The sequence below is a fragment of the Mirounga angustirostris genome, unplaced genomic scaffold (genome assembly GCF_029215605.1).
Source record: "Mirounga angustirostris isolate CCGP_5_RB_7025 unplaced genomic scaffold, mMirAng1.0.hap1 SCAF_4, whole genome shotgun sequence".
Lineage (NCBI taxonomy): Eukaryota > Metazoa > Chordata > Mammalia > Carnivora > Phocidae > Mirounga > Mirounga angustirostris.
Genome location: NW_026991712.1, coordinates 116422488 through 116449156, shown reverse-complemented (window position 1 = coordinate 116449156; position 26669 = coordinate 116422488). Strand labels below are relative to the sequence as shown.

At 37.9% G+C, this 26669-nt stretch overlaps 1 protein-coding gene across 1 annotated transcript in view; it reads right to left on the bottom strand.

Moving 5' to 3' along the window:
* Positions 1-452: 452 nt before the first annotated feature.
* GTF2B (general transcription factor IIB) overlaps positions 453-26669 on the bottom strand; it is a 32293-nt gene continuing 6076 nt past the window's right edge. Inside the window, exons 3-7 of the mRNA XM_064588880.1 lie at positions 10979-11112; positions 6168-6314; positions 5906-6035; positions 3123-3404; positions 453-966 (exon numbers count right to left, since the gene is read on the bottom strand). Coding sequence (XP_064444950.1) covers positions 833-966; positions 3123-3404; positions 5906-6035; positions 6168-6314; positions 10979-11112 — 827 coding nt within the window. The 3' untranslated portion in view covers positions 453-832. The remainder of the gene's footprint in view (positions 967-3122; positions 3405-5905; positions 6036-6167; positions 6315-10978; positions 11113-26669) is intronic.

Sequence of the window (26669 nt, the reverse complement as noted above, 5' to 3'; positions counted from 1 at the left end):
AGACCCTAAATTGATGTTCCTGTAAGAGTGATATGCAAAACACCTACACATCCCAATCACCTATGGGGGGGCTGTGCTTATTAAAAAAATTCCTGGACATTCCTAGGCCTAATCATCTATTTTAAATATTCTTTACCCTATGCGTATCTTAGTAAATAAAAATAATTGCAGATAATGCAGGTTCTAGAAAATTAAATGTTAACATCCAAAAATCGCAATCTGCTAATTATTTACCAGCATCATCTTTTCTGCTCCATAAGCTCATTGTTATATCTCTTCAGCCAATGCCTTTCAAGGTCCAGTTCATCACTGCTGGTTTTTCAATATATATATATTTTAATAAATCGCACACACCCTCTTTGATGTTCTTGGTGTCAACAGTGGCTCCCAAAGCCTAACTTTGTTATGTAAACAAAACAAAACTATATACATGGAAAGAAACAGTAAACAAGGACCTCTATCAGCTTTATTAGCTGCAATGATATGCATTATTTGTAATTATATTATAAATTACATATACCATGTAATTATAACAAAAACTTTAGTTTTGAAAAACATTTTATTCAAGAATTACATAATTTCAAATATCTTCCAAAATACAGCTTCCTAGATTGCTACAAAAGAAAGCAAATTCAATAAGAAATTTAAATCATTAAATAGGTTTCACTAGTATATACATACAGAATGCCAAGCAATTACTATTTAGCCCTGGAATGCGTACCATGTCTTTTGTTTTTCCTTATGAAAGAGAGGCTCAATCCAGCACTGGTATAGGCTATGTACAACAGGCCAAGTTCAGTGTTCAGAAGAGTTTGACATCAGCTGCCTCAATTTACAGCTGTGGTAGTTTGTCCACAGGGGTGTCAAATTTGAAGTCTGTAGGAAACAGATCTGGGGCTCGAGGATAGATTAGCCTGTAGGACTGCCTGATTGTAACATCAGCAACACCAGCGATATCTCCAATTTCTAAAAGACAAAAATCAAAGTATTGATTATAATTTCCATCCCCTCTCCCTTCAACAACCTGCATTCCAATGTGTGAGATACGGTAGTATAAAATCCACAGTGAAAACCCCAGACATGCTGCCTTTCAAAACCTAACAGTGGAAATCCGTCCTAAAAGGTAGAAAGGAGGGCCACAGTTGGTAACAGTAATAATGGCAGTATCCCTATCACCTCAAAGGGCTGTCTCGGCCGTGTGGAGACTGCAGGACATGCGAACGGTGGTCAGGGCACAACACTAGGAGTGAGACCTACTGTAATGACCGTCGTATTTAGAACTGACTGCTTCTCCCTCACAGTAAATCTTTCTGAGGATCATGGAAGTAATGCATGAATTACATTCTTATACAGAAACTCACTTTATTATTTCCGTGTTTAAAAGTTCCTCTGCAACACCTCTAGTTAATTCTGCTCTTTTGTTAAAAGGTTCTTTTGGAATCATACGTTAAAGACTGACCTAACAGCCTCTTTTTTCTACTTAGTACATCAGACATTATACATCTGCTTAAGACAGATGTACATTCTAGCATCATGTGGATGTTTTCACTATTACAGACACATAACACTGAGCATTGAAAGTTCACGTATTTCTAGTCTATTACGGAAGCCTAGGAGTAGATCTACTTTTACCCTTCAAAGTCACTGTCACCTTTTTCCTTTTTATTAGAAGTCCAAAGGACTGCTACTTGACAATTATTTGGTCATAAATACTTAATCAAAATGGATTTTTAAAACACAGGCTTTAATGCAAACTCATTTTACCACCTTTTCACAATTCAAATCCTAAGGTTTTATGGATTTTCAGTGTGGATGCCTGCCATCCATGTGCAATGAGCTAGTCTTAAATGTCATTGTCTCATGTTGCATTACATTTACTATCTGTCTTCTAGACATGGAGACCGGTGACTCTCAACTGGCTGCCGGGAAGGCAAGAAAAGGGCCTTACAGCCCCAAAAAACCCCAAAAACTTCATGTAAAACACAAACAGCAGAGAGTACCAAGATAAACACTTCTGTGTTGATTAGAATAAACTTTACAACTAGGAATAAAGGTAAGGATACTGCTTAGCTTCAACTTCTCAATTTTACCAGAAGACTCAAAATTTCCTTAAAAAATATGAGTGGAGGCCAAAAGGAATGGATAATGGCACATTTAAATAATTAATGGTTGGCTTCTTCTTCCTAATCATTCTTCTATATAATTTATTACTTTTATTAATAGAGAAACCTGCAGCCTAAGCGGAGGTGAAAAGGCTGTTCTTTAAAAGGGTATTACAGTCAGTGCAGCTAGTCCTCTCATTGCCTCACTTTTACATTTAGAACTGCTTCTTTTTCTTTATAGATCTTTTTGAGGATCACAGAATTAATGAATAAATGCTTGTAAAGAAATTCACTTAGCGCTGCTTTCTGTTCAAAAGTTCCCCTACAGCAGTAAACTGAAAAATGGCTGTAGAAGGTTGAAACTTCTGTCAGTGTCTTCATTAAGAAACTGAATAACGTCTGAAAGGAGAAAGAGAACGGGCTTCACAGAATGTTACAACCAGACAGCAGGAATTTCTGATGAGCCCAGCTGTAGGAGGCCATGCCGGGAAGCGGGGACACAAGCGTGGCCCCCACCTCTCAAGATTTAAAAAGCTAAGTTTTGAGGGGGAAAGAAGGACTATTCAAAATAACGTTTCAGGGTGACAAAAATAACTTCTAGAAATGAAAGATGTACAAACTAAAATACTTAATTTGAATGGGAAAAGTATGTCCATACACAGTTATGCCTCCAAACATTTTTATTTATGAATCACTTAAAATACAGTATTTTGCTTCAAAGTTTTGATTTTGTTTTGATTCCAAGAAACTACTTTTTTTTTTTTTTAAGATTTATTTGAGAGAGAACTCGAGCAGAGGGAAAGAAAATCTCAAGCAGACTGCCCACCGAGGGTGGAGCCTGACACGGGGCTCGATCTCATGACCCCAAGATCATGATCTGAGTCACCCAGGTGTCCTGATGAAGAAACTCTCTCTTAAATGTGGGTTCAGATTTACCTGCTTTATACTTAAAATGGAAATACAATTACATACGACAGCCTTCATGATTTCATCACTACTCTTCCTGAGGAAGAATCCTACCTTTTTGGGTCCTCTTCTCAGCCGATGCCTGGGAAGCCATGTAAATGGCCGCTGCCGCCACAGAGATCGGGCTCCTTCCAGGAACCAAGTCCAGTTCCACAGCTTTACGGGCTATATGTGTCGCTGCCATCTGTACTTGTTTAGGGAGACAAAGGTTGGAACAAAACCTGGACATGAAGTCCCCAGTTGTAATCAAATCCACACTGGTTTCTAATGCCTTCAAAATAAGTTTGAAACATCTACCAATTTCTTTCTTAGAAATTCGTGACACGGCACATATTTCTGAAAGAAGAAAAACAATAAATCCACATAAGTCATACGGTTCATTTAAGAATACATCATTTTTGATTATAAAATACATTCTAATTGCAAAAATGCAATTATACCCTAAACAGCCTGATTAAAAAATGGGCAGAGGCTCTGAATAGACATTTCTCCAAAGACAACATACAGATGGTCAACAGGCACATGAAAAGATGCTCAACATCACTAATTATGGGAAAACGCAAATCAAAACCACAATGAGATCTCACCTCAAACTGGTCAGAATGGCTATTATCAAAAAGACAAGAAATAACAAGTGTTAGAGAGGGAAAAGGATGTGAGAAACGAAAACCCTCACGCACTGTTGGTGGGAATGTAAACTGGCGCAGCCACTATGGAAAAAAAGACGGAGGTTCCTGAAAAAACTAAGAATACAAATACTGTATGATCCAGCTATTCCACTTCTGGGTATTTATACAAAGAATACAAAGACAGGGATTCAAAAAGATTTATGCATCCCTATGTTCCCTGCAGCATTATTTACAATAGCCAAGATATGGAAACAATCTAAACGTCATCAGTGGATGGATGGATGAAGAGGTGGTATATCAATACAGCGGCTACTATTAAGCCATAAAAAAGAATGAAATCTCATCATTTGCAACAACATGCACGGACCTTGAGGGTATTATGCTGAGTGAAATAAGACAGAGAAAGACAGATACCACATGATTTTACTTGTATGTGGAATCTAAAAACCAAAACAAATGAACAAATAAAAACAAACTCATGGACACAGAGAACACACTGGTGGTTATGAGAGGGGAAAGGAGTTGGGGCATAGGCAAAATGAGTGAAGGGAGTCAACTGTACGGTGATGGATGGTAACTAGACTTTTTAGTGATTACTTTGTAGTATGTAACAGATGTCAAATTACAGTTGACCCCTGAACTCAGGGGTTAGGGGACGCCAACTCCCAGCACAAAAATCCAGGTATAACTTTTTACTCCCCCCAAATTTTTTTAACTACAAATAGCATACTGTTGACTGAAAGCCTTAGTGATAACAGTCAACATCTATTTTGTATATGTATTATACACTGTATTTTACAAGAAAGCTAGAGACAATATTAAAATCGTAAGAGAAACTACACTTATAATACTACACTATGTCAAGAAAAACTGCATGTAAGTAGATGCATGCAGTTCAAAGTCATGTTGTTCAAGGGTCAAATGTATAATACTGTGTACCCCAAACTCACATATGGCATATATGATATATATATATGTTATATGATATACTAATTACCTCAATAAAGAACAAATCGTGCCTTATAAATGAATCTTTAATCCTCTCAGTGATACTTCCCATAGAGCTAATTTAAAATTTCTCAGTTATTTTAAAAAGATATTTATTTTTAGAGAGAGAGTGTGCGTGAGCAGAGGGAGGTGCAGGGGAGATGGGGAGGGAGAGAGACTCTCAAGCAGACTCTACCTTGACCACAGAGCCTGGTGCGGGGCTTGATCGATCTCATGATCCTGAGATCATGACCTGAGCCAAAACCAAGAGTCGGATGCTTAACTGACTGAGCCATCCAGGCGCTCTGTTAATCCCTCTGTTAATTTAAGTGTTTATCACACTTTAAAGAAGTCTTTTAAACAAGTTAAATGTAGGTTCTTATTATTTCAATATTAATTTCTCTTAAGTTTCAATTCACACAAGTAAGTTACTCAAAGCTAAGAATACTTCCCAAGCATACGCACGTGCAATCCCTGGGATTATGGGCTATAACAAAATGAGATCAAATATTTGACCCTGTTATTCTAAAAATTAAACTACCAAACACTTTCAGGACAAATTTAACAAAAGTCTTAGTTTTAGCTGTAATAACCAAAAAGATGATGAGGATAAAAGCCACGGCCGCGCCATAAAATATTCACTGACGAACGAAAGGTAATGGAAGTCTTAAGCTGGAGTGAACCCGGCAGTGGAAGAGTAAAGACCACAGCAGCAGTGTGAACAGCTATCACCTATTTATCGTGACTGCAAACTGGATGGAAAATACTAGTTCTCTCAAAGCCTCCAACTCGAGTGTGAAAGTGCAAACTGTGTAACAAGAGACAAATGTCGCTGATGTTTTCTAAGGCTTGACTCCTTCACCTGCAGAGAGCTGTGCTAGAAGCAGAAATGGTTTTCCACGCATGAAGTGTACACACTTAACTAGTAAGGAAGGCGTCCTCTGGCTTATGATGCCAGGCCTCAAAGTCCCCAAAAACAGAGTCAGTTCAAAAGATCTCATGAGCAAAGAACATGGAGCTTACATGGGCTAAAGTGACATCACCTGGGAAAATAGCCTGAAAAGAACATGGTTAAGATCACAGAATGAATTTTTGTCAAGGAACAAAATAAAGAGGCATTTGGAAATGATACTAAGATGTGGTTACAACATGTAACCAGGAAAACATGACAGCTGCGTAGTGTCAAAGCGGCCTGACTTTGGTCTGCAACTGAACACTTACCTTTGAATGTCCTGGGAACCCCTTCTTGTCTACAGGCGATATAGAGACAAGCGGAAGCTATGGCATCATTAGCTCTGCCCTTCAGGCTCTTCTGTTCATACACTTGCTTGAATAAATTATTTGTTCGATCCTTCAAAGCAAAGAAACGAAGTTTAATTAACTTTAGGCCATTTAATTAGTTGCAATATCAAAATTTCATGTGTTCATTAAATTATGCTAAGTCAATGCCAGAATGGCTTAAAGGAGACAGACAAGAACTTACAACTATATTTCGAGGGAGGTTGATTCTGTCTGCCATAGTAGTGATTTCTTTGAAAGCATTCATCATTGCTCGATCAGAACTACTCATTGTTCTCCGATTTTGGTACTTAGAATTGCCAAATTCGTCAAAACTTGCAGCTCCTGTACCCTATAAAACAAAGTTTTACAACTTTATGCAAAAATTTTTTTTAAATCTGAATGAACAGACATTTCTAAAAAAACATAACTTACACGATCTGACTCCATAAGCCCAAGAAATCTACCCTGTGCCGCCTCATTCCTCAGTAGAACAAGTACCAGGTTGAGATTGTTTAAATGAATATCTGTGAGAGAACCCAATAATATAAACCATCACATTAATAGACCTAAGGAGAAAAATCAAAGGATCATCTCCAAAGGTGCTTTTATAAAGGCAAGCAAACAAAACTCAAAAGCCATTTTTTGATAAAAACTCACAAAACACCACAAATGGGTACTTCAAGTTAGAAAATCATTCTCCCAGGCCCAAAGCCAGCACAATGATTCATGAAGAAAAAAGGCATACCCTGTTTTATTGTGCTTCACTTTACTGCACTTTGCAGAGACTGTATTTTTGTACTGTTGTTAACAAATTGAAGGTTTACGGCAACCCTACGTTAAGCAAGTCTACTGGTGCCATTCTTCCAACAGCATTTGCTCACTTCAGGTCTCTGTCACATGTTAGTAATTCTTGCAACATTTCAAACTTATTATATTTCTGATGGTGATCTGTGAGCAGGGATCTTTGATGTTACTGTTATAATTGTTTTGCGGCTCCACGAAGTGCATACTTAGAAGACGGCAAGCTTAATAAACTGTGCTCTCTGACTGCTCCCCTGAGCTGCTGTTCCCCCATCTCTCTCCCTCTCCTCGGGCCTATTTCCTGAGACTCAACAATATTGAAATTAGGCCAATTAATAACCCTGTAAGGGCTTCTCTCTGTTGGAGTCAAAGGAATAGTCACTTGCTTCTCACTTTAAATCAAAAGCTAGAAATGATTAACCTTAGTAAAGGAAGGCATGTCAGAAGCTGAGACAGGCTGAAAGCTAGGCCTCTTGTGCCAAACACAGCCACGCTGTGAATGCCAAGGAGAAGTTCTTGAAGGAAATTAAAGTGCTACTCCAGTGAACACGCAAATGATAAGAAGGTGAAACAGCCTTCTTGCTGATATGGAGAAAGTGTTAGTGGCCTGGATGGAAGATCAAACCAGCCACCACATTCCCTTAAGCCAGAGCAAGGCCCTAACTCTCTTCAATTCTGTGAAGGCTCAGAGACATGAGGAAGCCCGAGGAGAGGAGCTGAAAGCTAGCAAAGGTTGGTTCCTGAGGTTGAAGGAAAGAAGCTCTCTATAACATAAAGCACAAGGTGAGGCAGGAAGTGCTGACACAGAAGCTGCACCAAGTTCTCCAGAAGACCCAGCTACGAGAATTCATGAAGGTGGTACACTCAACAACAGATTTGCAATGTAGATGCAACAGCCTTCTTTTGGAAGAACATGCCATCTAGGACTTCCTGAGCTAGAGAGGAGAGAGAGGTCAATGCCTGGCTTCAAAGCTTCAACAGCCTGTGTCTGTTGTTAGGGGCTAATGCAGCTGGTGACTTGAAGTTGAAGCCAATGTTCATGTACCATTCTGAAAATCCTAGGGCCCCTAAGAATCGTGCTATCTATTTTGCCTGTGCTTTAGAAATGAAACAACAAAGCCTGGATGACAGCACATCTACTTATAACATGGCTTACTAAGTATTTTAAGTCCACTGCTGAGAACTACTGCTCAGAAAAAAAGATTGCTTTCAAAATATGACTGCTCATTGACAATGCATCTGGTCATCCAGGAGCTCTGAGATGGAGCTGAACAATGGGATTACTGTTGTTCTCATGCCTGCTAACACAATATCCAATCCATCCTGCAGCCCATGGATCAAAGAGTCATTTCAACTTTCAAGTCTTATTTAGGAAACACATTTCATAAGGCTACAGGTGCCATAGACAATGTTTCCTCTGATGGCCCTGGGCAGACTACACTGAAGAACTGGAAAGAATTCACCATTCTAGATGCTGATTCATAAGAAGAGGTCATAGTATCAACATGAACAGGAGTCTGGAAGTTGATTGCAGCCCTCATGGGTGACTTGGAGGGCTCGGGACTCCAGTGGAGGCAGGAACTGCAGAGGCGGTAGAAAGAGCGAGAGGACTAGAAGCAGCAGGGGAGCCTGAACATGTGACTGGACGGCTGCGATCTCATGATCGAACTCTCACGTCTGAGGAGCTGCTTCTCATGGATGAGCAAAGACAGTGGTGTCCTGAGCTCAAATCTACTGCTGGTGAAGATGCTGTGAAGATGGTTGAAATGACAACAAAGGATTTGGAATATTAACTAAACTTAGTTGATAAAGCAGCGGCAGGGTTTGAGAGGACCGACTCCAGTACTGAGAGAAGTTCTGCTGTGGGTAAAACGCTATGGAACACAGGCTACAGAGAAATTGCATGTGAAAAGAAGAGGCAATCGATGGGGCAAACTTCATTATTTTAAGAAACTGCCAGAGCCACCTACCATTCAGCAACCATCACATCGAAGCAAGACCCGCCACCAGCAAAAAGATCATAATTCACTGAAAGCTCAGATGATGGTTAGCATTTTTTAGCAATAAAGTATTTTTAAATTAAGGTATATGCATTTTTTTAAACATAATGCTACTGCACACTTAATAGTGTAAATAAGACTTTTCTATGTACTGGGAAACTAAAAAAAGGCATTTAACTCCCTCTATTGTGATATTTGGAACCAAACCCGCAGTATCTCTGAGGTACGCCTGTATTAGGAAAACTGACCAATATAATGTAATTATAATTACATAATGTACCTAGATAACAATTATATTAACTATACTGTTGTAATTATTTTAAAATTAGGCAGAAGAGCAAGCAGCGGGGGCGGGGGGGGGACCTGGCTGGTGCAGTCAGTAGAGCATGTAGCTCTTGACCTTGGGGTTGTGAGTTCAAGCCCCACGTGTGGCGTGGAGTTTACTTAAAATAAAAAAACATCAAAAAATAAAAATAAAATAAGGCAAGAGAAAAATCAGAAGTACTAATTTGGGAAGGAAGCGATAAACTATTTGCAGATAGTATTTTTGAACACCTAAAATACTCAAAATCACTGTAAAACTGCTATAAATCATAGAATCCATTAGAGGCAAGGTCAAAATTAAACAGAAATCAATAGCCTTCATATGTATAGCCAGTTATAAGGCAATGAAAGAAAAATACTCCAATTGCAAAACAACAAAAAAGGTAAGTATCTAGGAATCAACTTAAACATACAAGACTTTTATGAAGAAAACCTCTCTAGAAGGACACATACGACTTAAGGAAATGGAAATGCATACTATGTTTTTGGACAGAAGATTTATCAGGAAGAAGTCGATCTTCCCTAAGTCAATTTGCAAATCTATCTAACCAAAACCTCACTGAAAATAATTTTTTTTTTTTTTTAAAAAAGCGATCCATCCTAACCTTTAAATGGAAAAGACAAGTGAAGAAAATGCTGAGAAAGCAGAGCAGAACTAAAGAAGAACTAAAGCTACTAGATACTAACAGTATGGTATGACATCTGACGGCCGGAGCCAGGACAGAGAAAGGATAGAAAGTCCGGAAATATTCCCAAATACATACAGAAATCTAGTATATGACAAATGTAGCATCTTAAAAAACTCTCTTTTGCCATGTAAGATAAACAACTGTCAAAGGATACAGGAGAAAACTAGCGATAGTGTTACTGGTTTCTGACAGGGAAAGGGGGTTGCAGTGGGAACTGAATTTGGGGGTCAAGGGTAAAGAAAATTGTTCTTTTTACATTTGTGTTTGAGTCATGTATTTCCTTTTGAAAAAATTAAACATTAGAAAAAGTCACAGTGTCAATTTGTGGCAATCTGAGATTTTAAAATGTCCTCAGTATACTTTTTTTCCCCAGCCTGTAAAGCTAAAGTAAATGTAGAAATCACCCAAAGATATTTCTGAATACTATCAACTTTAACCTAGCCTACACTGTTTTTCAAATTTTATACGTACTTTATAGAGCATGAAAAAATAATTAATGACCTGCTTTTTCATAATATTTTCTTGAAAATAGACTGCAGTAGTATAGATTAAGTCCTGAAATCGCATCCCTCGCTTAGTTCTTTGGAATATTGCCACCACTCCTTCCAATTCAGATAAAAGAGCAAAAAACAGCCAGGTTGCCAGACAAATTATACTGCTGCCTTATCTAACAGCAGTAGCTACCATTTACTGAACACACACTACACGTGTGCTGTAAATACTTTATCTACATTCCCATGTAACCCTCAAAATTTCTATGAAGTACTCTTACTCTCACTGATGACGAACATGAAGCTTACATACGTCACTTACGTAAGTCGTAAATCCACCAGTATTAGAAAACAGGCTATACTGAGCTACAATTTATCTTAGGTAATGTGGGGGGGGGGGGAGAGAAAAGACATTCATAGTATTCAAGGAACATATCAATATGAACTCATAAAGAATTTTTATGCAAAATGGGATTCATGGAAACAAGGGCCTGAGACATAGACTCTGTAATCACGACCTGTTGCTCTCCCCTTTAAGGTGGAAGAAATATGTAAGGGAAAAATCATTCACAATAGTATTACTGGTAAATCTTATTCTCAGGTCAAAATTCCTCATGGGGGCAGTGATGGATACTTTTGCAAAGTTCCCCAACTCCCATGTCCTTGGTCAGTCCACACTTTATGTTTCCTGCTGAGGGGATCTATTACCTTGCCAATCATGGTAGACAAATCTCCATCACTCAGAAGAGGATTCTGAGAGTCTCCAACTCGGGATGGATCTTTTGTTGCTTTATCATTGCTGAAAGTTCTCCATTCAGACCCCACATCGATAACCCGGTCACCTAAGAATATAAACACAAATCTAAATGATCTTGTCAAGGCAGGATTTACTGAACACTGTGTAATACCCAACGCAGCCCTTATTCCTAGGAAATCTCAACATGGACGTCTAGGCTCCAGCGTAAGTATCATGTCTCAGACATGTGGCCTGAAGCATTCCTTTAACAACTGTGCCAGTCCAATAATAACCCTCTTTATTTTTAAAAATTTATTTTTTTGAGAGAGTGAGAGAGAGAGATCAAGAACGGGGGGGGGGGGTAGAGGGAGAAGCAGACTCCCACCCACTGAGCAGGAAGCTTGATGTGGGGCTCGATCCCAGGACCCTGGGATCATGACCTGAGCCGAAGGCAGACGCTTAACCGACTGAGCTGCCCAGGCGCCCCCAATAATAACCCTCTTTGAACATTATGCTATGATTAGTCATATTCTAACTCTTGGAAGAAAAAGAATTAGTCAAAATAAAGACAAATGGCAAAATAAAGCTATTCATATGTGATGCAAACATAAAATAATATGATTCAGAACCAAAATTTGCAAGAGGCACAGAAAAAAAAAAAAAAAACAGAAAACACTGCTCACAATGGTATTAATGCACACAGTTTCATATAAAAAGTTATTTTCATGGGAAATGCTTTGCAGAGAACTAGGCCTAAACTTATGTTTTAGTAACTATTGGACAAAAAAATATTTTTGGCCAAATAATTTATACAGAGAATAAAATGTTAAGCCTAGAGCCAGTGAGAACAAAGCCAGGCAGGGAAACTTTTCTTTTTAAGCAAAGAGCCAGTGGCAAAATAGGTCCTGCCAAAAACAGCTATGAACAGATCTGGTTGTTTACTGCTTTGGAGGGGGTGCTCAGTGGCTAGTAACGTCTCCACAGTGACAAGGGTCACCCCTGAACACCTGCATACGCTGCCACTGTGTGAATGTTCTCTTTTAATCCTCAGAGCCTCGTAAAGGTAGGTACCACTTTTACTGCCACTTTGGAAATAAAATTAATTGGCTAAGATCACCCAACTAGAACTGAAATGTGCCTCAGATCCCAAAACCTGCTGTTCCCTACTGCATCTGTAAAGCCTCAGCTCTTCCACCAAAGTGTGATAAAACTGAAAGCAGGAACCAGCCCATTTGCATTGCTGCCTGAACAGAAAGGAGAAAGAAACGGAAGAAATCCGTTACCTCAGCAATTAAAAGATGTTCTGGTACTGACAGTCATGAACATAATGGTTATGAGCACGGGCTCTACCACTGGCCACTTAGCCTTGGACGAATTATGTCATTTCTCAACTTTCAATTTCCCCAACAACCGTAGAATTTAAAGACTATAAAGATTAAATAAATGAATACAGGTACATTGCAGGTCAAGTGATTAAAAAGTTCAAAATGAGTGCTTGATATTAGCTATTGGCTGCTATGAAAATGAAAATAAGAGGACAGATATTCTGACATTTCGCTCCTTTTGGTGAGGGGAATAAGGAGAGGCACTAGTTATAAAACATTTGTCTCCACATTAGACTTTGAAAGTAGCAGAGTACTCTGCTACAGGTATTTGATCAGAGGGGCAGCAAAGAGAAAAGGAAGGAAGGAAATTATGTAGACTCTGCTAAGTCTTCTGAACTATTTTCTATGTAGTTAATTAAAATGCTTATACTCCAAATATAATAATCATAATATAATCCTAGTGTTATATTTAAGAAAGCAGGTAAATGTGCAATGGGATCATTCAATCCTGATGGTTTTGGAATACTTTATTTTTCTTTGAACACTCCAATCACTTGGGAGTAACCAGACATCACTTGGATTATCAAGTGTTCCTGTCACAAGGGAACTGAGATGAGAGGTAGGGTCCCCACGTGCCATACCTATATGTAGTAAGAATGGCCAAGGAAGGCAGAAGCAGGGAGAACAGTTTATAACGCAACTTCAGTAGATGAGAGGTTGAGCAGGTGGCCCAAAATAAGGACAGAAAGGTTAAATGGATAGCACCATCATGATGGATTACTCTGCTTCCTCCTCATAAAAACAAACATCACTAAACTTGGGAAGCAGTTCTAAGATTTTTAAAACTTACCTGAAAGTAACAAAACCTGTAATTATAGACTGAAGTCTTATTGCAATATTAACTAAACAAGGCTCTTGTCTCAAGGAGACTAAAGAGACCGATTTTTCTTCCTTTTTATAAAAATACTAATGCTTGCCTACCAATATATATATTAATATAAATATATAAGCAAAAAATAAAAAATTACCTGTATTCTCAACACCAGAGAAAACCACTGTAAATATTTTGGTATATATATTTTCTGCCTTTTTTTTTTTTTAGATTTTATTTATTTATTTGAGAGAGAGAGCACAAGAGGGGGTAGGGTCAGAGGGAGAAGCAGACTCCCTGCAAAGCAGGGAGCCTGATGCGGGACTCGATCCTGGGACTCCGGGATCATGACCTGAGCTGAAGGCAGTTGGTTAACCAACTGAGCCACCCAGGTGCCCTATTTTCTGCCTTTTTAATTCATGTGTAGGTTTTTTCCTAAAATTAAATCATATTGTGCCCATTCCATGAAAAGCTCCATTCACCATATCTGTATCATCAACAACAAAACAAGATTTTTAAACAGTTTGGCCCCTTTAATAGCATCCACCAATTAAAGTGATACTCTGATGTCTCCATATACTATGTTTTCTTTTTTTTTTAAGATTATTTATTTGAGAAAGTGAAAAGAGCGAGAGAGAGCAAGTGGGGGGTTGCTGTAGAGGGAGAGGAAGAAGCAGACTCCCCACTGAGCAGGGAGCCCAGGACCCTGGGATCATGACCTGAGCTGAAGGCAGACGCTTAACTGAATGAGCCACCCAGGAACCTGTTTTCATTTTTTTAAAAAAAACATTTTATTTATTTATTTTAAAGAGAGAGAAGGCGCATACGAGTTGGGAGAGAGGTCGGGGGAGAAGAGAAGGGGCAGAGTGGGAGGGAGAGAGAGAATCTCAGACAGACTCCCTGCCGAGCTGGAGCCAGATGCAGTGGATCCCACAATCCTGAGATCATGATGTGAGTTGAAATCAAGAGTCAGATGCTTAACTGACTGAGCCACCCAGGTGCCCCATGCACTATGTTTTCAAAGGGAAAAATGTGAATCTAACTTTCCTAGTCAGAGAACATGCGCAAAACAAAAAACTATGGCCTTCATATTTGGAGTTACTTGCTAAATTCTAAGTTCAAAAAAAAAAAATCAAATGTCATCATTAATTTGTAATATTTTAAAGAAGGTATTAAGAGAACAGCATAAATGAAAAGGTAGGGAGGTACGCTCACAACTTTTAAGTCTCTCTAGAAATCTAAAGATGAAGCATCTTGCTTGACTTTATTTCATAGCATTTTCCTTTTGGCCCCCAAAATAACCTACCATGAGTTTCTTTTATTGGTTGCTTTGTAATGCCTTTAAAAAGAAAGACGGATTAGGGGAAAAAGGGGGCTAGGGGGAAGCTGGCCTAGGATAGTATAAATAGAAAAGCCAGAACTTGGTAGTGATGTAATTTTCCACATACGTGGGAACAATCTACATGACTCATTCAATAATCTGTGATTTGTGCTAAGAGCCATTCCCTCTTTTTACATTTTACTGCTCAAAACATAGCATTTATAAGAAATAAAATTTCCAAAATAACTCAAATAGCATATCATGAAACTATAACTGGACCATCAGATGAAGTGCATGAGTAACAACAGGGCAGACCATTCAGAAAAATAGAGTGCATAAAGGATTTTCATCTGAAGAAAACCTAAATGAGGCAGCATTTTAAAAGTTGCTCTGGAAGAAAACTGCAATACATAATCTTTTCAAGAGTAACTGCACAAGGCAGCCATAATGTTTAGGTATAATCAACCTCTGGCAAAGCAGCAGCCTGCCGATAAACACATGCACACAAACACGCACACACATACAAAACCTCCCATATCCTTTCATGTTCTAGAAACAGGAGCAGACCAACTTTTACCAGTTCGTTCTTAACCAAACACTGATTTTTGTAAAATGAACACCAGATAGAAAGTCTATACAGGAAAATTTATAATAGCCAAAAATAATACCACTACCATAATATACAGAACACTGTTCCTCCATCTAGAATGTGACTGCTACCACTTCGATCAGGTTCCTCAGCCAAAAAAGTAAACGCCCTCAATATGTATATTCTATATTCCACACATGTACAGTTCTCAATCCATATATTAGAGCGGTGTCTAAAGAGAATGAACTGGGGCGCCTGGGTGGCTCAGTCGTTAAGCATCTGCCTTCGGCTCAGGTCATGATCCCAGGATCCTGGGATCGAGCCCCACAGCAGGGAGCCTGCTTCTCCTTCTCCCTCTGTCTACCACTCTGCCTACTTGTGCTCTCTGTCAAATAAATAAATAAAATCTTAAAAAAAAAAAAAAAAAAAGAATGAACTAAGATTTTTACCATATTCTAAACAGAGTAAGTTTCATCTCTTTATTTTTCAAGGACAACTTGAGAGTAACTGCCAAAACCAATCACACCAACTACTTTGGCACCTACCTCATGATTTGGCATTTCCACTCTTAAATATTTACCTACAAAAGTCTCCTACAACAATGTTCATAGCAGCATTACTCACGTTACTAAAACCTGGGAACAACCCAATGTCCATTAATAGGAAAATGTATACAATGGGATATCCCTCAGCAAACAAACTAATGACACATGCAGTAATGTAAATGCATTCTAAAACACTATTCTGAGCCCCCAGAATGTCAGTGACTAAAAAACCATACTATATGATTCTGATTATAGGAAGTTCAAAAACAGGCAAAATAATCTATGAAGACAGAAATCACTACAGTGGTTGCTGCTGGGTTGGGGGACAGAGGTGACGGACTAGAAAGAAACATAAGGGAACTTCTGAGAATGGAAGGAAATGGTCTAAACATCTTGATCAGTGTTGATTACACCAGTATATGCAGTGTCAGGATGCAAACTGTACATCTGGGATCCGTACGTTATACTGCAAGTATACCTCAGTACATTACAAATAAAAATGCACTCCCACCAAAATACTGCTGATTTTGAATTAAGCTGCACCAAGCCTATCCATTATTTTGGGGACGGAAGAACAATTATCAATCTTCTTGGACAAGGGAATATACTCTTTCTCAAGCTCTTCTTTCAGATTGTATGTATGTCACATTTATGACTAGATCTAATTTTTTTTCTGTTAAAAATCCCATTTTCTAACTAGTAATTGCTATAATATTTTATATGCTTATATTCAGCCACTTTTAATAGACTATTAATTTTTAAAATTTGATCTGAATATTCTAGATATAGAATCCCATCAGTAGCAAAGAACTTGTTCCTCTTCCAATGCTTAACTTCCATTTCTATTTTATATCTACAGCGCTTGTCAAAACTCTCAAAACAATGCCTTTGATTTAAAACAGAAATGTCTCCAATATTTCAACATTATGCATAAAAGTAACAGGTGAACCGAAATAGTTATCTATTAAAGCATCATTCTATTCTAATGCAGAGTATCTTATATTAGGAGTGTGTTGAGTTCATTAAACGTCTGTCATCTTAGCAAACCATAGTGTTTCTTACAATACTATCCTCTTACATTATAAAAGCTAGCCACAGTTGTTTGTGGGCTATTATTCTTCTAGCACTTATGTGTTAAGATAAATTTATTCTGGAGTAGTAATTTCAGGTCAGTGGCTTAAAACGAAGATTTCTTTCTTATACCACATGTCTACATAGGGATAGGACAGCTTTCTATGCCATCCTCATTCAAGAGGATAGAATTCCTACCACTTGAGACATGCTAGAGGGGTAAGAGAAGGTGGTAAGTTATGCACTGACTTAACAGTTTAGTAGCATTTCCTCTCACATGCCCTTGGCCACAGCCAGTCAGGGAGTGATGCGTAACTTCAAAGGGGGTGGAAAAGCATAAACATACCATGTGGCTCAAAGAAGAACCAGAAATATCAGCAAACAGTCATCAATGCTGTTGCACATAACAATCAGCAAATAGAATTAAGCTCTCACTTTTGTGGGATTTATGTATACATTCATAAAAAAAGATTGTTCTAGGACTTCCTTTTTCTGTCACACAACAAACCGAGGAATCAGTTAACTTTAGCGGTTGGTTCTTTGCAAGTCTTTACTAAGGACATTTTTTAAATGTTTAAAAGATACACTCCCACTGGTGTGAGGGATTCTTGATTTGCAATCCTGAGTGTCTTCTGCCACAAATATAACATTCCCTTCTGTTGTATCTTTAATATTTTATCATATTCCCTTGGATCTTCAAGTAGTACCATAATGGCTATCTTGTCTTTACCACTTTCTCATTCACTCTTTATATTCAGACTTCTTCTTCACTTTACTGATTCAGTTTTCTAGAATGTTAAGTCAGCTAATTATTATCTATAACCGTTTTACTGTGTTTGTCTCCTTGTGCTACCTTATTTCTTTCTGAAACATTTAATAGAAATATTACTGAAGCTTTATTTCACTGATTACAAAAAATCAGTTATTTTCTAACCTTCTAGTAAACTATATCAGGGGCAGAATTTTGTTAAGTCCACTGGATCACTGTTCTTCTTCATTGTAGTTTTTATTCATAAGCCTCCGCTGACTTTTCTGCTTATCCATCCTGTACCAAAAAACTATCAAATCCATGTACGGTGGGGCAGTCATGTCAGAAACCTTCCAATCCACCGCCACCAGGAATTCTCAGTCTCTCCAGGTACCCGAAAGTCCCTGGCAGTTAACAGATGACCCAAATAAAATAAATTCCCAAGACGACTCTAGAAACCTATTAGGAAGGATATAGGTTTGTAATTAAAACAAAAATAATAGTAGCAAAAACAAGATAGAAGTTTTTCACATTAACAGTCCACCGTTAACAGTCCTGGACTAATGTGACCCAGGCTCCTCCTATCTTTTTAATAAGCCACCTTTATCATGACTAGGGTTTGCAGCATTAGATGCCTGTTGGTGGTTCCCTTTACCATGTCTGTATTCTAGCCAGTAGGAAGGAGAAAAAGGGAAGGTATATCCCTTGTGGCAGGATCTAGAGTTGCACATATCTATTCTACTTACAACCCACTGGTTAGGTCACATGGTCATACCTAGCTGCCAATACAATCCAGTTGGGCAGCCACACACCCAGTTACAATGTGGGGATTCTACTACTAAACCAAGAGTAAGGTAAGAGAAATCAGGCAACAACCAGTGGCCTCTACCACTACAAGGAATAATGGGGTAGGAGAGAAAGGAGATGAGAAAGAATGTCCTGTAGAACCAAGGCACTTTGCCTTATAGTCTAAAGGAAATAGTACACCAAGACAGACAAATATCTAACCTCTTTACCATGCAAGCTATAAATATAAATCCAGCCAGAGTTATTTTGTAGTACACTATTAAAACCAGAATGGCTTATGGTAACAATCTAAACAGTGCAGGGGAAAACTGCAACATACCAAAAGCAGCCAGAAAGCCAACCCTAGAGAGTCTGATCTTCTAGGCCTGACCTAGACTCAGAATGTTTTTGTTTCTTTCTTTTTTTTTTTTTAAAGATTTTTTTTTTTTTTTTTTTTTGAGAGAGAGAGAATGAGAGACAGAGAGCATGAGAGGGAGGAGGGTCAGAGGGAGAAGCAGACTCCGTGCCGAGCAGGGAGCCCGATGCGGGACTCGATCCCGGGACTCCAGGATCATGACCTGAGCCGAAGGCAGTCACTTAACCAACTGAGCCACCCAGGCGCCCCAGAATGTTTTTGTTTCTTATTGTAAATTCATAAAGGAATTTTTAAAAAGAGTATTAAGAGGAATCACCCTAAATTTCAGTTCTTTCTGCTATCTTCCCGGAAAGTGATTTGAGCATTTTGGTATATAACCAGTGGTAGAGAATTCAGAAGTAGGAGTCTTAGAACAACATTCTCAAATTACTTGTTTTCAAAAGGTAGATTAATTAAAACCATTTAATTTGAAACTATAAAATTTTCCAAAACACGCCAAGTCTAAAAGTTCAATAATCAGAATGTATTATTCAAGGTGGACAAGCCCTAAGCACAGAGTTTTTTAATTAAAAAAAAAAATTAGGATGCTTTGGAAAACTGTTTAGGTCAACACACTATATGTGTTAAATCTAATGCTGAAAATGAAATGCATCCTTAGCTTCCACACCTTCCTCAGTCATCTAGCCCTTCCTATCATTCCTCCTTATGCTATTTCAAAGAATCTTGACTTTAGGGTTACTGTACATTCTTAACAGAAAGCTTGCATCAGAGACAATTCTCAAAAGATATCTGATGAACATACTTGAAAAAAACAAAAAACTCTACAAGTCAAGAGTATAGTTACCATTTGGAAAGCCATTTGGAAAGGAAAATGCCTTGTAAATTCCATCCCGGAGAACCTGAATATAGCTCTTTTCTCCTCAGATACAGGTAGGTTTGCAGCAACAACATCTAAGCTAAGGAACTGCAGCTCTGACGGAAGGTGCATCCTAACCTCGGTCACGATAATTTGAGTCATTCATAAACTAACACCTGCAGGCCTCTATCCTATGGGGCACGTTTTTTTTTCCCTCCACTTGGAATGACCTTCCCTCCATAAACCCTTACCCATACTTAATGATCTTGTTTCAATGTAAATTCAACAGTAATTTCCCCAGGAAGTCACTGCTTCCTTCCTTCGTGTTCTCACCAAACTTGGAAGCTCTGGAATAGAACTTTTACCATGCTGTGTTGTATTAATGCACCCTCCTCCCTTCCACACACTAGCCGAAGAGCTGCTCCAGAGCTTGCTTAGAGCATCTGATCCTTCTATCCCTCTCCCTGACTGGCACAGTGCCTTAACAGAAACAGGCTTGTTAAGTCCTACAGACTGGGATTTCAGTGGCTCTGTCACTTACTAGATGTGAAATCTTGAGCTAATTACCTAAGTACTCCAAGCCTCAGTTTCCCTCCAAGAGTGGTTGTGCTGACCGAGTAAAGTTAGTAATTCTCTGTTGCTTAAGTAGCATCTAAATTAAAAATTCTAAACTAGGTAAGAAGGCTGTCTCTGAGGCCTTAGAAGAGGTGCCAAAGCAAGAATTTGAAAGTGAATATTCCTGAATTTTTTCCTTTAGGAAACACTATAATGCAGATTTAAAGATGGTAATCTGGCAATCTTTAAAATGCTACAGTTGGAGAGCACTCCATATGCTAGACCCACTCAAACATATCTTGCAACTGACTTGCTATGATGAACGGCAGCTCAGACTTAGAATAACCTTTTTCTACGAGGTTAAGAAAAAAGGAGTACTTGTACCCCCAAAATATGTATCACTGAAATTTCATACTATACGTTTTATACATTATCTCATTTGATTTTTAACAATTCCTAACAATTCTGAGATGTATGGTACCTGCTGCCTGTTTTGGAGGTGGGGGAGGGGGAGTCACGACTTATTTTACACATGAAGAAAGTTAAGCTTGGAGAAATTGTGTAACTTGGTTATAGTTCCATAGCTCATTAACTAGTAGAGCCAAGCCTGGATTCGAAGGCCACTAGTTATACTAGGAACTATGGATACACGTAAGACATCTGCCCTACAAGAATTTGCAGTCTGGAGACATGGAAAACATGAAAACAAAGATGAAAACTCTAAAAGTACAGAAGATCTCAAAAAAATCTGGTAAATTGTAAAGTTAATAGTACAGATTTGTGTTTCTTAATGTTACCGATGTATGACCTGAGCTAGAATTTCTAGAAATGGGGTCTGGAATCTTTAAACAGCTGATTCTTAATGCACATTCATGCTTTAGATGCACTGGTATAAACAATATCCAGAAAGACTTTAAGAAGGAGAGGTCAAATTGGCTCATTTTTCTCATTCAAATCCACCTATACTATTTTCTGGTATTTTCCTTATACTCCTTTTAAGAACAATGAAAGACTTCAGTTTTAAATGGCACATAAGAAGTAGCTTTAACTAGAAATGATACCACTAGATCTAAACACCACGTTATTTGAAATCCTAATTTATAAAAGTCATAACCAATTTTGTGTTTCAACAACTATTACAGCAGCTTGCTAACCTAATACTTTGCTGACTATAAACAATGTACAAGGTCAAATTTATGAACAAATTGATAATCTAAATATGATTACACTGCCACCTAGTGCTCAATTTTTACAGTGACACAATCACAATTAGGATTTGGGGGGAAAAACCCCACAAAACAGTGCTGTCAGAGCCAATAGTTTCATGGCAGAAATGACAAAGCTTTGCTTTAAATATTGGCCTTATTTTGAGATCACTACCAATATCCTAAGGATCACTGGTAAGATTAAATAGCCAGTGACAACTCATAACACTTTCCATGTTTAAAATAAAAATCCTGTAATTCAAATAAAAAATAAAATTGACTTTTCCTAGTCAATTAGACAGTTATTACACGTTAAATAGTATCAAAAATAGCCACAAAATATTGGGAACAACCCAAGTTACAGATGAAACTAAGTATCACACAACCACTTAAATATGGGGGAAAAAATTAAGACACTGAATGTTTGACAAACTGTATTTTCCAAAGATGGCAGCAATAATATCTCTCATCAATATGTTCTTCAGAAACATGACCTTATCTATCTCACACTGAGGGGGTACCTATCTCTCCACCCCTTCCAGTCTAGGTGGGCCCTATGACTGTTCTAATAGAATGCAGAAGTGATCCTATTCCAGGCATTGTCCTTAACTACCTGAGTCCAGCTTCCACGCTCTTGAAACACATGCTCTTGGGGTATTTCTTTTGGAAATCAACCACCATGTATGAAATATGACTACCCTGAGACAATTATGGCGAAACTCTAGAGCATGGCACATCTGTATGGAGAGGCCAAAGGGCAGAGAAGAGGCAGAAACGTAGGAGAGAAAGCCATCATGTGGGGAGCGGGCGCCTGGGTGGCTCGGTTAAGTGTCTGCCTTTGGCTCAGGTCATAATCCCAGGGGCCTGGGACTGAGCCCCGCATTAGGCTCCCTACCTGGCAGAGAGACCCTGCTTCTCCCTCTCCCTCTGATGCTCCCCCTGCTTGTGTTCTCTCTGTCAAATAAATAAATACAATCTTAAAAAAAAAAAAAAGAAAAGAAAAGAAAAGAAAAGAAAGAAAAAGAAAAAGCCATCATGGAAGTGGATCCTCCAGGTCCAGCTTGACCCATAAAATCATAATCAACTAAAATGGCTGGTATAAACCGTTAAGTTCTCAAGTAGTTTGTCATGTAATTGAAACAGAAACTGGTTCCTGAAAGTATGATGTTGTTTAAGAAAAACCTAAAACACTTTAGGCACTGGTTTTGAGACTGAGTGGTGGGCCTCAAGAATCCTATGAATGAAGGCTTGAAGGACAACGAGAAGAGTGTTATTAGAGACTGAAGAAAAGGCAGTTTATAATCATGTAAGTTTTTTTTTTGTATTATGAAATTATTTCACTAAAAAAGGTGGTAGTCATGGGCTCTGTTGAGAGGGGTAATATATGGCTCTGAAGATAACAACTAAGCAGTATCTAGTGTTGAGCTGGAAATTAAGAGGAGTTAGTGACAACAGGCTGCCCTAAGTTTAAGCACAAATTAAATATTAAGTATATAGTTGTCAAGAAAACCAATTCTAAGAGTTCCAGTTTCTAAAGTTGTCTGATTATTTAAATCAGAAGCTACTGAAAAAGCTTATTCAATAAAATGGTATAATCTGAAAAGTTTCATAGAAGGTAAAATGTTACGGCAAGCACATTCAAACCAAGATTATTTATTAGGAAGCACATGATGACACGTGAATTTAAATCTCTATTATGAACATCAATATCTCAAATGTGAAAAAAGCCACAAATTTTATGCCCTTAGTGGACTGCAGAATATTGGCCCAGACTAATTTCTTCCCTGTCTCCATAGCATAAGAGATAAAGGCAGAACTGAGCTGGCAACAGAGAGCATATGCCTTTAAACCAACAAGTTGATGCAAAGCCAATTAAATATATAATACAATCTCAATTTATGATCAATCTATGACAGCAATATAGGTGTTTGTGTATATATATACACATGCACATGTATTTTTAAAATTTAGACTCACAGACTGTCATGTTCATTTAAGCTCTTTTCAACATAATTTGATGATCTCTTCAGCAAAATGGAACTTTATTAGCAGACTCTTGCCTGCCCACACTCACGGAATAGATTGTTCACTTGCAGGACACACTGCAGGTTAAGTTACACACTGAACCACAAATATGTGAATGAAGCTACTGTCTATTTTAAAACAGGTGTTACTGGGCGCCTGGATGGCTCAGTCATTAGGCGTCTGCCTTTGGCTCAGTTCATGATCCCAGGGTCCTGGGATCGAGCCCCGCATCAGGCTCCCTGCTCAGCGGGGAGTCTGCTTCTCCCTCACCCTCTGCTTGCCTCTCTGCCTACTTGTGCTCTCCCTCTCTCTCTGTCAAATAAATAAATAAAATCTTTAAAAAAAAAAAAACCACAGGTGTTACATTTCATGTCAGAAAAACCAATTATCACAAAAAGATATTTCTGTATATAGAAAGGAAGTTTAATCAGATTATATTTTTTAATTTTCAAGCCTCACAATTAGGCTAATTGCTTTAGTTAGCATAAAATATAGTAGTTCCAATGCTGGTGTTCAAGACTAATAAGTAAATAAAGCAAACTAAAAGAAAATTAACTTCCTTTGGTTTGATATAAGCAGAAAAATGCAAGTAAAAATTAGGGATTCCAACCACAAAAAAGCATGTAAGCCTTGTGAATTAGATCTTCCTTCTCCAGTTGGTTCATCTTACACAACTATCTTGCTAGTCTGAAGTAGAAGTAAAGCTGATGGAAGGGCTGATGCAAAATTTCTGCACTATTTTAAATGACTACATTTAGGAGAGCCAAGAAGCTGAAATGATCTTCAGTCTTCTGTCTCTGCCTCACTCTGACATACTATCAGTTTGATCTTAATACTGTGGAATTAAAATGCTCTCATTTAACTTAATCGGCAAACATTTTCTGTAAAGGGCCATATAGTAAATATTTTAGGTTTTGTGGGTCAAGAGCCTAAACTGTGGCACTTACATAAAGAGGAAAACTCCACTAATTTTTTATTGATGAAATTAAAATTAAAAATTAAAATATAATAGTTTGTTATAATACATATCTACTACTGAGAAAGAATAGAATTCTTTTTCGGGGTGATAGTATTTCACTTAATTGGAATTCAGTTAGCGTTCTCTATCATCAAAATCAATTACAAATGTACATCTGTCAATGCTGTATTAACAGGATTTTATGTATTTCATTTTTAAAAAAGTCTTTTGCACACACAGATAAGTACTGCCAAATACTGATATTAATCTGCAAGCATATGATTTTAATTGAGCATATTCATTGCTTGAAAGGCATTTATAGAATTTTATTACATTCTTCTGATATTTTGCCTTTTAACATGTCATTACATTGTAGATTAATCACTCCCAATTGAAGGTTAGGTGGGAGCTCCTTAATTGCAGAGTTAAACGGATTCTGAAATGTGAAAATTTCCTTTGCATCCAGGTCTGAAAAACACTGATTAAAATATAGTTTGAGTCTGGAAAATATACTTGCTGCAGATCTGTGTGGGAATGAAGATCCTAGTTCCTGTTTTAACTTCTGACAGCAATGAAAGTATATACAATACATTAAAGTAATTTGACATTGTTTGTGATTCAAATGTTAGTTGTTGTGAAACTGAGTTTACTAAAGTGCCATTTTAACATATAGGCACTGTTTTGCCTTACAATTCTAGGCTGAATTAATTAATATTAGCAAGTCTACAGCAAAAGCTAATTTCTAAAGCCATTCGGTGTTCAATAGCCGTGGCTGAAGGCAGTACTGGATTCAGAAAAATTTCAACTTGGCTCTGAGCTCAAAAACAATTACAAGAAAACTTCGCTACTGCTAAGCTATCAAATTACTGTGTGGTAGGCAAGTCGAGATATTCAGCTTCTGTTTCTGACAATGATTCACTGAAGTGATGACAGTTAAGTCCATGAGAGTGAATGAAGTTCACTACTGATACTGTTACTGATCAGTTATGTGAGAGATTCAAACCTTTTCTACAATGTATCTGCTGATGAATACAACAAAGAATTACAGGCTTTAAAAATCGTACATTTTCACAATCTTTGTAAATTTCTCCTACTAAGTCTTCTTCCACATGCATTTTTCCAGGATCAGTTGTAACACATCTTAGCAGATTCCCCTTCAGGTTGTACTGAATTAGCATTTTTGTAACTCTTTAAAAATAGTTTCTCCTGTAGTTGTTCCATGCAGATGATTCAAACTCTTAAAAACTCTGCACTGACACCTTGAATAAACAACTCAGTAACATCTAGCTAGTTATCAAGAGTCCAGGAAAAATACTTGAAATTTGCCTGGACTTTTAACTATTAATGTTGCTCCCAAAGTCCTTAACTCTTCAAGCAACTGTTTTTGCAGAGAGGCTAATCGTCTTAAATAAGTTTATTTTTTCTGGACATATTTCTTCAGCTACCACAATCAAGCATGAATTAATTGACTCATCATTGGTAAATGGCTTTCCCTGCATGGGCTACAAATAAGCCACTCAGAAACTTACTTTAACTGCAGCCTTATTTTTATTCTTTGATGTTGGTGAAGAAATTCTGCTATGATGAGATGTCCCACTTTACATTTTCTAAATTTTCTGATCATTGTTTTTACTGAGTTGGCATGATGAGTGTTTATCTGGTAATGTCAAAGGTTACTGTATTCTTTTAGCAGAGCTATAGTATCACTGCATAATAAATACAGTGCTTTGCCATCTAATTCAATAACAAAATAACCCACACTCCACTGTACCTTAAAAGCATGACATTCAAAGTTGCCTTTTTTCTTTTTCACGCAATGGGTATGCAATGGTAACAAAATGTTGCAGTATGGAGACAGGCTTTGTACTCAAGATGCTGAGGAGTTGTAACTGCATTACTGGGATTTATAGTGCACTGGGCAGCAGTATGACGTGATGAGAACACCACATCTGGTTTCTGCTGCAACTACTAAATCCTGGTGTCACAGTGCGAAAGCAGTCATAGACAACAGATACCAAGCAAGTGTGGCTGTGTCCAATAAAACTTTATGTATGGATACTGAAATCTGAATTTGATATTATTTTCATATGTCCCCAAATGTTACTATTCTTTGGATTTTCTTCAACCACTTAAACATGTAAAAGCCATTCTTAGCAGGCAGGTCAAATATAAAATAGGTGGTGGGTCATAGTATGCCTATCTCACATTGAACTCATTTTACTATGAAAGGCAATCTAGGATAGAAATTTGACTCCATGTAGACAGTGGAGCTTCACTGCCACACTGAACTTCAGTTTCTCATCTCTAACATGAACATAATATTAGTACTCACCTCAAAGGTTTCTCTGAGCATAAACTGAGTGAATATGTAAATCATTTAAAACAGTGCCCAGCATATATAAGCTATTAATATTGCTTACTGAGTAGAATTC